Consider the following 17238-nt stretch of genomic DNA (forward strand, 5'->3'; position numbering starts at 1 on the left):
AATATGTATATAATATTATTGAATAAAAATATAATATGATTTCTTTTATATATAATGTTTTGCAATTACAAGAAAATTATATTGTCATTTTTATTATAATATTTTCTTCGTGTATAAATCAAATATTATAGCAAGTGTTAAAATTTTATATTACAGTAATAAAATAGATTGCATTAAATAGATTGCTAAAAATAAAGAAAATATAAAATATATAAAAAATTACACATAGAATATGTCATATATATACTCAATTACTAAAGCAATTATTTTAAAATTAGAGATAATGCATAACTGTAATGTAAAAACACTAGTAACTAAAATAACTTCAGTGCACTAAGTGCAGGAAATTAAAGAAATCAAATTAAAGGAAGATAAGCAGCGGGGGTTTCCCTCTCGCGAGGGTTGAATCCGGCATTGGCGGATATATAAGACCGTGGAGTAGTCTGTTCGAGTGTCATTCGTTGGTGTTTAACAATTCCAACAGTTTCGCCTTCTCAAGTTGCTGTATCGATCAGGTAAATGTTTCGTATAAAGAATCATATTTTCAGAACGTTCCTTTCGAAATGCATAAAAGTTTTTTTTTCATCCCGCAAAAACGCACATTTTTCTATCAAAAACTGCATCAATTTGTTCTTTTACAAGTCTAGAAAGATTCATTCAAGCGTCGATCGATCGCATTAATCGATCAACGTCGTTGTTCGTGCAACATGTGTTAATGTCGAATGCTATCTGCGCGATCCTTGGTCTTGAATCTTTAAGTGTTTCCTGGACGGCGAGAAAGAAAGGGAGATGGAGAGGAAGAAAGAGGGAGAGAGAGAGAGAGACAGTAATGACAGTACGGAAGAGACCAAGATATCTTCCATCCATATTTATTATTTTTATGTGTTCATAATGTGGACATTAAGACGCACGCGGAAGCGCGATCAACAGAAAGATACCGGTTATAAATGACTGTATCTATTAAAAAAAGTATGACAAGACGCACCTCTTTTCGGATACGAATTATGAGGAAAACCTGGCGGGAGACATTCGACATCGCGGCAGAAATATCAGTTAAATCACGATTATATATCATTTTAATCAAATAAATAATATCATGTATCCGGTATTGAGCTTTCTTTTTCTTTTTCTTTCTCTTTTTCCTTAATATCAAAATGCAGGCCGATACAACTTCACAATTATGCGAATACGTGTTTTTAACGGACATTTTTTAATCAATTTTTTATCAATTTTTTTCATTTTTTTCAAAAAGAGAAAAACACCCGAGTTATCCCTGAAAGTTCATCGAGTTCAACTGTGGTCGTCTCCCTCTCTGTCCTTCCTCTCGAATGAGCGCTAATTGCAAACCGGAAATGCAAAACGGTGCGTATGTACGGCGAATAAAACATTTCTCGCGCTGCCTCACTCTTTTCAAAATATTTTTTTATGATATGCATATTGGCTTTAAATGAAATTAAATTGCTACACATAATGAAAAAATTCTTTAGCTTTTTATAGAAAGTTAATAAATTCTTTTCTTCTCGGTATTTGCAAATATGAGTCTTTATTGTAATATTTCGAAAGAAGCAAATAAAAAAACAGATAAATACGTATATAAAATATCAATAAAAATGAGTTATATAATATTTTTAAGAATTATCTTTTTAAAGAATTAGAGATATATTTCTCTGACGTCTAACATTATTTAACTTTGATGTTTATCTTTGGTATCATTAATATATAAACAATAAAAGTATGATAATTCCAGTAATACACCTATAATAATATATATATAAATAAATAAATAATAAATAAAGATTTATTTAGAAGAGAGAAAGATTATATATTAGATTATATATTAATATTCGAATGACATAAAGACAACTTGAATAGAATTCAGAATAGTTTTATTTTCACATCGTATAGTGTTGCAAGACGCCCCTTTATGTATGTTCAGACTCACTTTCTATTCCATCATCTGTATGCATGTATGTATGTGCGCGTAATATATTACAATTTTTATATTTTTATAAATTTTTATGTAACCTTTAACAACCTTTAAGTAAACTTTGATTGCAACAATAACATTAACACTTTGCTTAAATTTATGTTTAGAGCAAACAATGTAAGCAGTAATTTTTTATAAATTTAAAAAATAGAATTGTATCAAAAAATTGTTTTTAAGGAACTTTGATAAAAATATCTTTAACTCTTTAGCTGTCATATGCAATAAAAAGTCTTTTTCATATCAATAAAAAATAGAATTATATTATCATTATATCTACATTGACCAAGAAATATTTTATTTCTACATTAATTGACAAAATTTTATTTACTTTGCAAAAGTTTGTATCCTTATTGAACATGTACATTCATGACTACCAAATTTAAAGTATATATATTTATTTTTGTTTCAGTCATGAATTCGTCAAATCGAATCACAATTGTATTGTTCGCCGTTGTTTTCGCTATTTTTTGCTTCACGATTTCTACGGCTGATACTGATCGAAATATCGGTAAGTAAAACTTTCTATAAAATTATAGTGTCAAAAATACTGTAATATATTTATAAATCGGTTTTGTGCACACAGGTGTATGTATTCGGAACTGTGCACAATGCAGCAAAATGTACGGCACATTTTTTATCGGTCACAAATGTGCTGATTTTTGCGTGAAATACAAGGGGAAACTCATTCCGGACTGCGAGGACGAGTTTTCGATTCGTCCTTTCCTTCAAGTGCCTGAGAACGATTATTAATCCTCAAAATCAAAGTTCTCCGACTCTCTCATCTTTGCATGATAACAATGGACCACGCAATTGCAGAAAAAATGAAAATTTCGAAATAGATTTTTACTATGCGTTACAATTTATTATGACAAATAATATATCTACAAATTTTCATTATTATTTCGCGAAAAACATTTTTTAAAAGACGCATTATCGTGAGCATAATTTAAAAAATTGAAGAGAATTTGAGATAAAATCTTTCAACTTTATCACATGATAAGCTATTTAAAAATTACTTGTACTGATAAACAAAATAATTGTATAAAAATATCGAGAGATAGAGGTTAACTAATTTTTAATCAATTAGTAAATTATTAGTATTATATTAGCAGTTGTTACTATTATATAATTTTATAATATTATTTATTTACTAATGTACATATTTGTCAATATATATTATATGCAAATATTTTTTTTAATCAGAAAGAAATATTAGATATCAAAGATATTAACTTAATAAGTTTATGTATCCAGCATCTTTGAGTATTATCTGAACGAAAGATTTACTGATTTAATGATTTATAAAACAGCAAAAATAAATTTGGTTAACAAGTTTTCCCAAAAAATATATGGTTTTTATTTTGAAAAAAAAAAAAAATAACTATGAATCTTTTAATATTTATCATCTCTCCGTTCATTTAACTAGTCAAAAATATTTTTAATGCATACATTAGATCTTTGATGAAATTAATTATTTATTGCGTATACGTTATCTTTAAGGTATTATTTGAAAAAATGTTTAATCATTTAGATAAGTAAAAAAGGTTTTAGTATTTAGATAAGAAAATTAATCTCTCTTGAAAAATTGCACGCAATGCAAAAAATATATAATTATTTTTCGTATCAAGTAGACCAGAACCAAGCAAAATTGGAAAATTTCTATATTGCTGATTGTCAATAACATTGTAGTAATCAATTGATAATACAGTATGCATTGGTTCAGATTCAAGCTACATACATATATGTATATATATATAGATGTATGCGAAATATGAATTTATAATTTTAATATATATTAATTAGAATACTCATGCTGTATATTATATATTAATCTTATATATATATATATATATATATGTATATAATTAATTTTAATATATAATTTTATAATAATATATTATTAATTTTAATATATATTAAATCGATATAATATTGGAATACTCATATATATTATATATTATTTGCCCAGTAATATTACAGTATATATTAAAACAATATATATTCAAAATAAATAAGAAAATATTGAGTTTTATTTTCAAACATAAATGAAGTATATATATAGTCGTTACAGATATTAGCAATGTATCTAAATAAAGATTTATATATATATTATTATATATACTCTGCTTGTAAAATTATATATATATATAATTAAAATATATGTATGTGTGTATAAAAAATAGCGATTCGATAATATTATTTTTAATTCTTTGCGCATAGATATGCAATAATGCAAAGGATCGTATATATACTGTTCGCTCTCACAATTAATTGGCTGAACTACCACACCGGGTTCCAATTATTACGAATTACAAAAATTTAATAATGAAAATGCAAAAAGTGTAATGATAACGTCATAATTTATCATTAAATAACGTATATATCAACATACCTGGTAGTGATTAGGTATCAATCGCAGCGAGCAATCTTTCGTGGCATTTTGGCGGGAAAATAACGGCGCGAAAAAATATGCAAGAGGATTCCCGCCTATTTTAATACGCGCACACACACACACACACACACAGAAAACCGAATCGTCAACCGAAATCGCGATAGCGGTATAATAGGGATTGATACTTGGTATACTTTAGGCAACACCCAACACTTTATAAAACGTATTCCTAATAGTTTTTCGTGCAGTTCGGTCAGAAAATAACGATGGGAAATAAATATGAGTAAATTTCCACCTAATCCAGACACACGTACACATACGCGGCGAACCGATCACCGATCACCGATTGAAATCGCGACAGCGGTATATAATAACGATTACGCGATGTTTAATGCTTTAGACAAGCGTTCGACACTTTAGAAAAGATATTCGTAATAGTTTTTCGTGCGCAAGACTCTTTCAAATAGTAAAAATCGCGCAAGAAATACGGAGCGATTGGAATGCGACTTTACGATCACTACGACACGTACTGTTTGAAGTTTCTGCGAAACTTTAATTCGAGATCTATCGAGAAGAGATGTCTTGAAGTCATAAAGTATCGCAAAAAGCCGCCAATATAAGAAATAATCATTTAATCTAGAGATAAATCTCGAAATATTTTATGTATTAGAAAAATTGTATGTGTTTGAAATAATAAATTAATTGTACTGATTTATCTATAATATATAACGTTTAATATTTTAAATGTCGAGACATGCGATAGAAAAATACGGATAGCATGATTTTTACTTAGATATAAAATTGAGATTGAGTCTCTCTTTCGTTACGTAATATTGTTTTTTGTCAAAATTAGTTTTATTTATATTTATTATAATAAAATAAAAAATTTTATTTTAAATCTCTTTGTTACACATATGTAATACATGCGTAGAATATATTAATAACAGTATCAGTACGAAAATAAATAAGAAAGAAATGATATTCTTAAGACACTGTGTTATATCGATAATTGTGATGAACATTGTGCACCTACACGTACAAAAATTGATTGACAATTATATGAAATTCTATTATAAAATTATTACGTGATAAAAGTACTGAATGAATGTAAAAACAAGGCTTTACATCCACAAATTCTCTTAATGTCAAAGAACATATATAAAATAAATGCATTTGTCTCAATACAAAAATGCTTTTTTTAACATAAATCCATAAACAATTTACTTCCTGTCACCCATTATTCTGGTGTAGGTGGAGTCACATAACATTCTGGAATTGTTGATAGCGCTTGCTTCGATTCTAGTTGTTGCACCTAATAATAAAATTATATAAATAAAAATTTCTTAATTTTATCTTAAATTACGTATTGTTTAATTCTTACACGTTGCCGCAATGTTTTTTCATTGATAGCTGCTCGTGTCAATAACTGTTTCACTTTTTCTAAAAGTTCAGATTTATGTATTAATTGTTGTTTCAAAACACGAAAATCTCCATTATCATCATCCTTTTGAGCCTTTTCTAACATAATTAATCTCTGTTCAGCTAGTTGTAAGTCTGACTCCAAACTTATCACACGTTTCTGAGATTCCTCATATTGTCTTTGAAGTAAAATATTTCCATCAATAGTATTTATTTTTCCCTGTATTTAAAATATAATAACATATACTATAATAATGTATATAAAAAGACAAACATATATAATATCTGAGAATAAATTAATTTACTTGATTGATTAAAAAATGATTTTTCTTAGAATTAAGTTTCAGTCTTTTATTCTCTGCCTGAAGTTTCTCGATAATTCGCTTCAATGTAAAGATTGTTTTCTCCATTTCAAAAATAGATTTTTTATTGCCTGACTCTGGTAATTCTTTATCTGATGATCTAGGAGTAGAATCAGAAGATTTTTCTGCTTTTAATAACTTGATATATCTGTAAAAATAAAAATACGATAATATTAATAATTTTTTTCTATATTCTTACAATAGAGGATATTATTAGAGATTATTAATAGAGATATTAATAGAGAATATATATTAAACATACTTTTCCAAATGTTCAACTTTTTCTCGTAATCTCGGAGTATCCGAATTCGCTTTTTCTAACTCGAGTCGTAACTCGAAATTTTCACTTTCTAACTTAAGATTCATCTTTTCAAGAATATCTTTAGTTATTTCTAATTTCTCCAATTGACTAATTACACATGTATTACCCTGTAAGATAACATCTAATAAATATAAAAAAGTTACATATTTATTATTATATATTATTACATAAACTTGCAAAACATATTAACCTGAGAAACTGCTTCTAGAGCTGCGTTATGCCGTTTTAATTCTGCTATCTCTAGTAACAAATGTTCATTACTTTCTTTCTCTAAACGATCAGTTAATTCTTTAACACGTTCTCTCAATATTCGGCATTCTTTTTCCAAGTCTTTTTCTATTGTGTTAAGTTGGATAGTTGAAATAGGTCTTGCCGATGAATTACCAGGTGTCATATCGCTCTCAAGTTTAAGCTTGCTTCTCAAATGCCATTTTTCTCTTTCCATACACGAAACGACAGCTCGAAGTTTCTCATAATTTGTCAGCAATTTTTCATATTCATTAGTCTTCTCTTTAAGTTTTTCTTTTAATTTTTCCGCTGTTTGTTGCCACTTTTTTTGTTTTTCCCACAATGAAAGTTCCTCTGCAGTCTATTCAAAGAAAAATTAAGCTCAGTATATATTATTAAAGTATTGTTTCGTTATAGCTTATCTTTTTTATACCTTAGCTTTTTTGATTTCCTGTGCCAGGTATTCTCTATCTAATTGTGTCTTTGCTTTATGCAACTCTTCTTCTAAAGATGTTACTTTGCGTTCGAGTTGCGCTTCACGTTGCGATATTTTTTTCTCCTGAGTTTTTGTCGCCATATATCTAAAATAAATTAAGTATTATTCTTTGTCACACAATTATTTATATAAAATAAGATTAAAAAAAAAATAAAAATTAGTTAATTATATTACTTAAAAATTAATAATTTACTTGCGACTGAGTTGCTGCTTTAAATCAGTTATTTCCGATTTGTACGTTTTTTCTTTTTCCATTAGAGACTGAAGCTGCCGACGTAAAACATCTACTTGATTTTGTTGTTGCATTTGATCACGATGACTATAATGTGCTGTTTCATTTACTTTTGTATCCCGTATTGTCATTTGCTGAGATCGATTTACAGACTCTATTAATTCAACTTCATTCTATGTAAAAAAAAAAGTAATTTTTAAGAAATAGAACAATTATGTACATTATTAATTCAATACCAAATCTAACAAAATTATACCTGTAATTGTTGGCATGCAAGAGTTAGTTCATATATTTTGTCATCTTTTTCTTGTAACTCCTTCATCAGAGAAATATTTCCTTTTGTGAGTAACATACGATTTTCAGACAATTGCTGTCTAAGTGTGTCGGCTTCAGACTGCCACTTATTTGATTCGCTGCGATAACTTTCCAATTCAGTTTTATGTTGTTGTTCCAGTCTATAAGAACATAAATTATTTGTAATACATTATACAACCATTTTCCATGTTCTCTCTTATTGTGCAAAATGTCATTTATTTTCAATATTGAGAAGTTGATTAAGAATTTATGACTGAATAACATTTTATATTATCACGAAACAAACCTTTCTCTCATGCGATCCATATGCTTCAATCTTTCTTCCGCTAATTGATGCCACCGTTCACTCAGTTCCTTACTGATATTTAATTCTGCTTCGAAGGTAGACACTTTTTCACGTAGTCTTGCAATTTCTTCTTCTTGCGCGGCACTGTTTCTCGGTACTTTCGCTGTGGTTTCATCGGCCTTCTCAAAAATATTTTTCACACTTATAACTGGTTCTTCATTTTTTCTCATTTCACTTTGCATAGCTAAAATGCGATCATGCAAACTCTTAATCTCATCCTGAAAACAACTCGCTGCCCGACTATGTTCGTCCCTGTCCTCTTTCAATAAATTTTGATATCTCAAAATAGTCTCTTCTTTTTGATTAATTAATTTCTGTAAACTATTTATCGTTGATTTTAGAGCCAATTTGTCAGTACAATCGGTATTCGTGACACGCGATTGGCTAATTAATTCATCGAGTACATTTTGTTTTTGAACAAGATCCGAATCTTTTTCCTCGATCGCTTTGTTCAAAATGTCCACTTTTGTTTGATACTGTAAATCTTTCTCTTCAATCACTTTGTTCAGAGCATCCACTGTTGCTCGGTATTGCGAATCTTTTTCCATTATCGTTTTATTTAAAGCGTCCACTTTTGCTTTATACTCTGCTAATTGTGATTCACAATTGACTAGCATCACGGAGCGTTCCGATGCGAGTTTTAGCACTTGATCCAACTGCTCGTTAGAAATTACTGAACTGCCGTTCTTTTCTGTATTATTTTCCGTTTCTTGGAATGTATCTTTTATAATTTCAGTCGGTTCAATAGCTTTTGGAATGTCTTTAAACACTACAATTTCTTCCGTTATATCTTGTACTTTTTGATTCAAACAGCAAGTGTAGGTATCTGTTTGAACACTGACTACTTGACTTTCCGTTGCTGCTTGAATAGATTTTGTCTCAACATTTGCTGCATTAATTTGAGGCTGATTATCTTGTTGAGGATTCCAAGCTCTCTGAATATTTAACATGTCTTGTTCCATATTTGTTATTACAGATTCATATTCATTATATTTACTATTAGCAATTTGCAGTTCATGCTCCAAATGAGTTATTCTCCGTTTATATTTAAAATCCTAATTAAAAGGATACAAAAAATATATATAATAAAAACTTTTTATATAATACAGAAAGAATTCAATTTGAAGGCATTAAAGGCATTATTAAAATATAAACCTTTAAATAAAATATTAAATTTATATATAATTAAATAGTTCAAACACATTAATAAAAACTGTAGAATTAAAAATAAAAATTTTTTAAATGCATATTGCAATAAAAATTTTTTTGCATGTATATATTGCAATAGCTTAAATTATTTTGGTAAATTTCATTATTATAATAATTTTTTATACTTATTGTTAGTTATCATATAGAAATTTACACTAAGAGTCCGTTGTGAAGATTCAGCAAAACGTTCCACTAAAATTTGGACGCTGCCAGCGCCGATTTGTTGTTCTAATATATCCTTTAAACGTTCGATAATTTCAAGACGAGTAGATAAGAGTTGCTGTTCGTATTTAACATCTTCATAGCATTTCTTGGTTTTTTGCACTTCTGTATCAATATTTTGACGATCTATTTTCAATTTTGTAGCAAGTGTGATTACTTTATCTAAAGTGCTAATGGGAGTTGATCCTGCATACTGGCATTGTAGAAAATATATAATATCTGTGTAATACCTGTAACACATAAAAATACACACAATGTAATATAGTTCTAAATGCAATATTTAATAATATTTAAGTGTAATTTTTAATCATACATGCAACGATTGTCACATTGTTTCTGATAATCTTCTACATAATTGCGCATCTCTTCATACTTTTTTTTTGAACTATCAAGTTCTTGTTGCATGGAAGATAACTCGTTTTGCAATCGTGTTTTCTGCGTAGTTAATTCCATTTCTGATATCTTCTTACTCGTAAGTTCGAAATCAAGTCTCGAAATAGTGGCTTTGTCTTCACTTACAGCCTGCAAATCTAATATTTGATGCCTAAGACTATCCAACTCTAATGTTTGTAATGAATTCAACGAATATTGCAAACGAGCTTCGTCTTCAGAAATTTGTAACATTTTTTTTAAACTTTCACTCTCTATAACAAGTTGTATTTTTTCATTTTGCAGTTCCTGTATGCGATTATCATCTATTTGTGTAGCTTCTTGCAATACTATTTCTTTAAATAATTTTTTATGCATTTGAATCAATTTTTCTTGATTTTCAGAATTAACAATGGAGAGTTGTTTAATATTATCTTCACACTTTGCTAATTGCGTTTGTGATATTTCATATAGTCTAGCAATTTGATCAGCTCGTTGTCTTTCAATCAATTCCCTGGCTTCTATTTCTTTTAATTTTTGTTGCAAACTGTCATCGTTGTTATCATCCGTTTTTCGCAAATTTTCCACAAGTTGATACTTTTCTTGCCTTATCGTTTCTATTTCAGCTTTCAGAGATGATATTTCGCTGGAATCACGAAATATTATTGCATTTTCTAATAAAGCATAGTGACGTATATTTAATTCTTCATATTTTTCTTTCAATTCATTATGTACAGTTATGCTCACAGAATTGCATAAATTACTCTGCAAGAGCGAAATTTCTGACTGCAACATTTTATTGTATTTGTTTGCATCAGTAAGAGCTCTATTAAAATCATTCTCCTTTTTAATTATATCTTTTTGATATTCATATAACCTGCCAGTTTCTTTATTAAGCGACTGTCGAAGACTCGCATTTTTTCTATTGATAATTATTAATTTATTAGCGACGTCCGCATATTCTCTTGTTTTTACTGCAAATTCTTTTCGAACTTCGTCATCTCCGTTTTCTATAATTTGCCAATTTTCCTTATAAACTTCTAATTGCTTTTTTAAACCATCTATTTCATCTTTTAATTCATTACTCTCTTGAATTAACAAATCTTTTTGCTTTTCCCATTCTTCTGCTTCATTTTTATATGCCGTTTGCAAAGCTTTCATTTCTGCAAGGTATGTCATTATCACTTCATCTTCGCTATGTCTCTCAGACAATTTTTCTAAATCTATATTTTTAATCGCTGCTAAGTCTTGTAATATATCATCCTTCTTTTGTAATTCTTTTCTATAAATTATGAGATATTAGAATATGATTTATTAATTATAATAAAGCTGACAACAAATTGTATGTCTAGTTGTTGTGCATTCATATAACATTTAACAAACTTTATAAAATACCTCAGTAATCTAAGCTGTGACCTTAATTCAGTATTACTGCCTTGAATAACATTAAGATGTTCCTGCAATCTCATAGCTGGATGATACCAACCAGCTAAATGTCTAACATCCAGAGCTTCTAATAAACGTTCCAATGTACTGGATTGTATTTCAACTTCACTCTTTCCTAAGATACAAAAAAATATCATTTTCATTTTTAAAGCAATTATTAATAAAATTACAAAAGAATAAAACATTATTCATTGTTTGCCAAAACACAAATAAAGAATGCAGAGAGAAATTAAATAGATGTAGTGGAGAATTTTATTAATATTTTATATTTTAGACAGAAAGGGAAAAAAGAAATAAAAGAAAATTTAGAGTGTCATAGAAATGGAAATGTGTGCAATACTAAAGTACCATTAAAATTAGCGAAAACCATTCACCATCTTGATTGCGTATACTGTCCATAATCTCATGCATGCCTTTTCTAAGAGCCTCATTTTCTTCTATAATTATCTGAATATTTTGATCAACATCGAAAATATCAGTTTTAGAAGATACTTGCATATTTTCCGATTCCATCAATTTAGTTGAATGTAAAAACTGATTACTACAATCACCCAAGTTATCTGAAATATCTAGTATTTTTTCAGACTTGCTCAATTTATATTTCAACATCCTTATCTATAAAAAGAGTAAAAATTTGTAATAAATGTTCTCTTAATATGTATTACAAATCATATATCTTAAATAAGAAAGATATATATATTGTGTGTGTATTAAATTTCCATAACTTATCTTACATCTGATTTTAATTCTAAATTCTCTTCTACGAGGCTTTTATTTTGCTGAATAAGTTGTTCCATTTTTCTCGATTCCTCTTTACGTTTTGCTACAACACTCTTAATTGATATTGATTCATCTTCTGGAATCCCTAACTTTTCTCTATGATATAAAAAGGTAATATTAATTTTCTCATTTCACACAGGCCATAAATAAACAATTTTGAAAATTTTACCTAAGAGTTAAGATCTCCATTTCTTGATACGAATTTAACATTTCCAATTTATTAACAACATTGGCTAAATCTTCAATATGTTCATTTTTGTGATTCATTTTGATTTTTAATTCTTTAATTTCATTCAATGCTTTAGTTAAAGTTTGATTTCCATCTTCATAATTTTTTAAGGTAGATAATACCTCACATAACTATGTAAAAAAATATTAAAAAAAAAAAATTATTGTTTATTATATATATAATTCAATAAATTCTCTAAGTAGATTACTGTAGTATTATTGTCATTCTTTTATTTGCAGATTTATTAACATAATTAATTTGTAATTGTTTACCTTAACAAGCTACGAAACTACAAATAACAATTAAAAACCTTTTTATTCATTAAGTTTCCAGAATGCAAATTTATAACTATACTTATTTATTAAGTAATGTTCAAAGTATTTTACCTACAAAAAAAACGATAGTTGTAAAAATGAAATATTTAATAAAATTTATAATTAAAATTGCAAGTGGTAATAACTCTACAGTAATCTATAGAGTTCTTTGTAAACCAGATATGAAAATATGAATAACTAACTTTACTACTTTGTGATTTGGCATCATCCTGTGCTTGAGACAATGCATTTTCTAAATTAGAGATCTTTTCATTTGCAATTTGCATTTTTTTCAATAAATTTTTTTGCTTTTTCCACTTGTCACTTTTTACAGACCTATAAAATATAGAAAAATTGTAAACATATAACTAAAAATGAATTGTATAAAATTATAAATACATATATAGAAAATATTACTTACTCTTGGACTTCTTCCTGTGCTTTTAATTTTTCTATGAGTGCAGCACTCTCATTTATTTCAACAATTGCATCAGAGAGTTTAGTTTGCAATTCGACTATAATCGCATCTCGACGAGCTATTTCATCATTTAGAAGATTAATCTGTGATTTATTTTCTTCTTTGGCTGATGTAACAGATTGCATTAAAGACTGTGATACACTTTTTTTTAACCGTGCAATTTCCATATCTTTTTCATCCAATATACCCTTATAATATAAATAATATAAATTTATATAAAAATGTTCTTTTATTTTCTAATGTAAATGTTTTATTAAATTTATATAGTACCTTCCATTCAGATATTCTAGTATCAATAGCTACTCCAAATTCATCTAACATTTTGTCTCTATCTATTTGCTGTGCTGTTATCTCTTCAATTTGAATAATCAAAGCTTCATTTTCTTGTTCTACTTTTTTAATCTTATCTGTAATGACATAACATTTGTTTATTTATAAAAAGCATACTACATATTATATATACATATACACATATGTATGTTTATGTAATACAATGTAATATATTTCGATAAGCACCTTTATATTCTGTAAGTTTTACTTGAGTTGAATGAAGTTCTTGTGTCATCTCAGTCATTTTCTCTGTTGCATCCTCCATTTCATCTTTCAATGTCATTAATTGTCTTTTGAGAATCTCATTCTCCTTGTCCAACCCCTAAAAAATGAGAAAAATAATAAGAGAAAACATTAGTTTTTTATTATAATAAGAACACTCTAGTTTTTATTATGTTACCTCTAATTCAACCATGAGTGTCTTAACTTTTTCATTTGTATCAGTATGTTTGGGTTGTGTATCTGAATAAGCAGTGTATTCTCTTGTATCCTTTGCACAAAATAAAATTATTAATTGTAAAGTATAACATTTTATTAATATGTTATAGATAATAAAAAAAAACTTACTTTAGTAAAACCATCATTTTCTTGTTTTATTGCAGATGTATCACGATCTGTCAAGAAAATTATATAATATAAATATGTATAGAATAAAAATTGTACAAATTATCAAAGTAATTTTGTCATAAAAAAATCTTTATAAGTTTTATGTGAAAAGTGTTTTAAAGTCAAGACATATAAACAAATTTTGACAACATATACCTTTAATTTTTCGTTTCGCAACCTCTGGACGTAAAGAAGATATTGTTTCTTTCAATTCACCACACTCAAGAAGTAAGGCTTCAACCTAATATCAATAAATTAATTTTACATACAATATATTTTATGTAGCAAAAAAAGAGAGCTTATAAAAACTTCTTCCTTATATATATATATATATATATATATATATATGTAATAAAAATAAGGAGAAATATTATCAAATAAATATACATAACAATTTCTTTACTTGATTATCTTTGTAAGTCAACATTTCTTGTGATAATTTCATGAGTGTTCGCAGATTATACACATCGGTGATTTCGTTTACATCACATCGGACAACTGTTGGGAAGAGATCCTCGATTTCTTCATCTGTTAAAGACGAAGCATTTACAGATAATATTCGATCCCAGTCCGTGCGAACCATTTTTCGCGATAATAATTAAGCCAAGATAGTAAAAACAGTGAGTCATATAATCTTTATTTGCTGTAGCTACAAATTATTATTCCACATCCCAGATCTTTGTTGACAATTCTGACAATGCGTTAGTCTTAGACTAACATTTCATGTAGAGTTGCCGTCAACGAGAAATATGGACAAATGCCAGTCGGAAACTGAGCACATACAGTGGACTCTACCGCTTGCTAGCAATCAAATGTGATTGGCTCTTAGTTTTAGAACCGACAAATCAACGTCGAGTATTAGCGAAAAAATCTAGTAATATTGCCCAACTGTAGAGTCCGCCGAATGAAGTTTCCGGGGTACCCACCAAAGCAAGCGACACCTTTCCCAGTTCTCAATTTTTATAGTTCCAGATTCCCGGTTCCCGCCACTAACTGCTGCCGGACAGCTGATTGTATGTATGTACATGATTTTAATTTAGCTTGAAAATTTACGCTGAGTTAGTTAAAAGTTTTATCTAAATACAATAGTCTTCTTATAATTGTGATGTACTATCGTAAACAGCATAAATAAGCTTTTCATGTGTTATTTCACTTTTCAGATTTTTTTTCTCTCTTGGATTATTTACGGCTTGTAGAATGGAAACTGTTACGGACGATAAAACGATTACCACTTCTGAGGTTATTATATTTATTCTTTCTCACGCGTGTGAAAAACTATTAAGAAAAATGCGATGCTATAGTATGATAGTTTAAATATTATCTTTCCATTTAACTGATGAGCAAAATTATTCAATATATATATTATATATGTATATATTCTCTCTTTCTTTTTCTTAAGTATACCGTTATAAAAAATGAATATCATTTGAAAGTCATTTCATGTCCAATCTTATCTGATATATAATTTATATGAATATTTATGAGAGGTAAAATAGCAGAAAAGAGAATTTAAAGTTTAAATTACATATCTTAAAAGTAGGTTTAAAAGTTAGACTTGTTTATATATAAAAATTTAATTATGTTATTGTTATTAGTCAATTATAAATGTGTACTTAACAATTTATAATTAATTTATTGATATAGAAAATTCTGTTTTAATTTAAACTTTTTATTACTTTAATTATTCTTATTATTACATCATTTTCTGACACTATATATCTATTTATATATATTACCTATTTGATAATAAATATATTATTATTATTTATTATTATATATATTATTTTCAATTATTATGTATGATTAGAGTTAAATTTTGATACATCTATCTATATATTAAATAATAATATATAAATCACTCTTAGAAAGTATATATATATATATATATTGTGCTGTAAATAAAATAAATGAATAATATTTTTCATTTTATTGAAACAGGATAAGATTAGAAAATCTTTACATGAATTGCAGCCATCAGCCACTGACAAAGAAACTTTAGTTGGTGCGGATAGGATGATAAAATCTACTCAACAATCAAAAAAAGTAAAAACAAAAAGGTAAATTACTTTCAAAAAGTATATTTTAAAAAAATTGTAATAAAGTTGATATAAATATGTTGCATGTTTTAGGAATGTATCTCAAACGACAAAAGACAATTCTAAACACAAAAATCTGAAAACCAAAGACAAGTCTGTTCAAACTACACGAGAAGAGAAAGTACAAATTGAAGTTGAAGACTTAACAACTGAAGATTTTAAAAGTAACATTTTTCTCTGTATTGTTTGTACTTTTTAAATCAAATATGTATAAAAAAATTTTAATTTTCTTTAAAATATTCTTTATTAGATGTAGCTGGCCCGAGTGAAAACTATTGGCAACTCCTAGCTGAAAGGCGACGAATAGCACTTAAAGATGCTTTAGAGAAAAATGAGGAACTTGTACAATGTATTGAAAAGTTAGAAGAAAAAAATCGTATTTACAAAGAGATGTTAAGTGAAACAAGGTCACTTGTTGAGGTGCTACAGGTACTGTCTTCTATATTGTGAATGGATATTGTACTTAACATAGGCATAATTACTATTTTATAACTATCTTATTTTATTACAGGAGATGATTGAAGATGATGGGAGTGGCATAAATAATTCATTAGAAGATAGTACCCTTTAACATAGATATTTTAATAAGAAAATAAAAAAAAAGAATAATGTAAAAAATTTTAACAATTTCTATTACTAAATAATACTATATAAATACTATATTACTAAATAATACTATAATACTAAAATTCTTTAAAATTATGTATTTTGGAAAATATTCATATATAAAACTTGTTTAAATGAAAATTGAAATTTTATGAACACATTTACAAAAATTCACAAAAAACTTATAAATTTTTTTACATTATTCTTTTTTAAACTTGTATTATACACGACTCATCTAGGAATCATCTAGAATACATAGTTAAGAGCATTTACTTATAAAAATTAGAGATTTATAATTTGTGTGCAAAATAATAAAAAGAAATGACAATGTAAAAATTTAGATCAAAGTTGTCATTCATACAAACAAGCATTTGCCGCTGCCGACTTGTCGAAACATTATTGACGAATTAATATAAGAATGTAATTTCAAATATAAAAAAAACTATATAAATAT

The 17238-nt window shown here is 27.4% G+C and overlaps 3 protein-coding genes across 6 annotated transcripts; 2 read left to right on the forward strand and 1 right to left on the reverse strand.

Moving 5' to 3' along the window:
- Nucleotides 1-466: 466 nt before the first annotated feature.
- Eh (Eclosion hormone) lies at nt 467-2923 on the forward strand. The gene is made up of 4 exons (XM_072888474.1): nt 467-515; nt 1253-1362; nt 2397-2495; nt 2571-2923. Exons 2-4 carry the CDS (start codon nt 1329-1331, stop codon nt 2735-2737), a joined length of 300 nt encoding a protein of 99 aa, XP_072744575.1. The 5' UTR covers nt 467-515; nt 1253-1328; the 3' UTR covers nt 2738-2923.
- Nucleotides 2924-5261: 2338 nt separating this feature from the next.
- Nucleotides 5262-14780, reverse strand: Cep290 (Centrosomal protein 290kDa). 2 transcript variants are annotated; one of them, XM_072887688.1, is made up of 23 exons: nt 14486-14780; nt 14239-14323; nt 14044-14090; nt 13877-13966; nt 13663-13798; nt 13417-13553; nt 13090-13334; nt 12872-13004; nt 12295-12485; nt 12080-12221; nt 11720-11960; nt 11295-11460; nt 9904-11181; nt 9463-9760; nt 8040-9154; nt 7695-7893; nt 7400-7611; nt 7144-7291; nt 6673-7071; nt 6423-6589; nt 6104-6308; nt 5761-6018; nt 5262-5691 (listed from the first exon to the last, which is right to left on the reverse strand). In XM_072887688.1, the coding sequence occupies exons 1-23, from the start codon at nt 14663-14665 to the stop codon at nt 5617-5619; spliced, it is 6147 nt and encodes a 2048-aa protein (XP_072743789.1). In that variant the 5' UTR covers nt 14666-14780; the 3' UTR covers nt 5262-5616. The 2 variants fall into 2 exon arrangements, with proteins under 2 accessions (XP_072743789.1, XP_072743788.1); XM_072887687.1 differs by having other exon boundaries at nt 9844-11181.
- Nucleotides 14781-14971: 191 nt separating this feature from the next.
- Nucleotides 14972-17203, forward strand: LOC140663487 (uncharacterized). Of its 3 annotated transcripts, none has more exons than XM_072887695.1 (6): nt 14972-15099; nt 15243-15321; nt 16021-16139; nt 16212-16342; nt 16429-16607; nt 16690-17203. In XM_072887695.1, the coding sequence occupies exons 1-6, from the start codon at nt 14987-14989 to the stop codon at nt 16747-16749; spliced, it is 681 nt and encodes a 226-aa protein (XP_072743796.1). In that variant the 5' UTR covers nt 14972-14986; the 3' UTR covers nt 16750-17203. The 3 variants fall into 3 exon arrangements, with proteins under 3 accessions (XP_072743796.1, XP_072743797.1, XP_072743798.1); XM_072887696.1 differs by having other exon boundaries at nt 15030-15095; XM_072887697.1 differs by lacking the exon at nt 14972-15099 and adding an exon at nt 15122-15140.
- The last annotated feature ends 35 nt before the right edge of the window (nt 17204-17238 follow it).

Source organism: Anoplolepis gracilipes, chromosome 3 (genome assembly GCF_047496725.1).
Source record: "Anoplolepis gracilipes chromosome 3, ASM4749672v1, whole genome shotgun sequence".
In the NCBI taxonomy this organism is placed as follows: domain Eukaryota; kingdom Metazoa; phylum Arthropoda; class Insecta; order Hymenoptera; family Formicidae; genus Anoplolepis; species Anoplolepis gracilipes.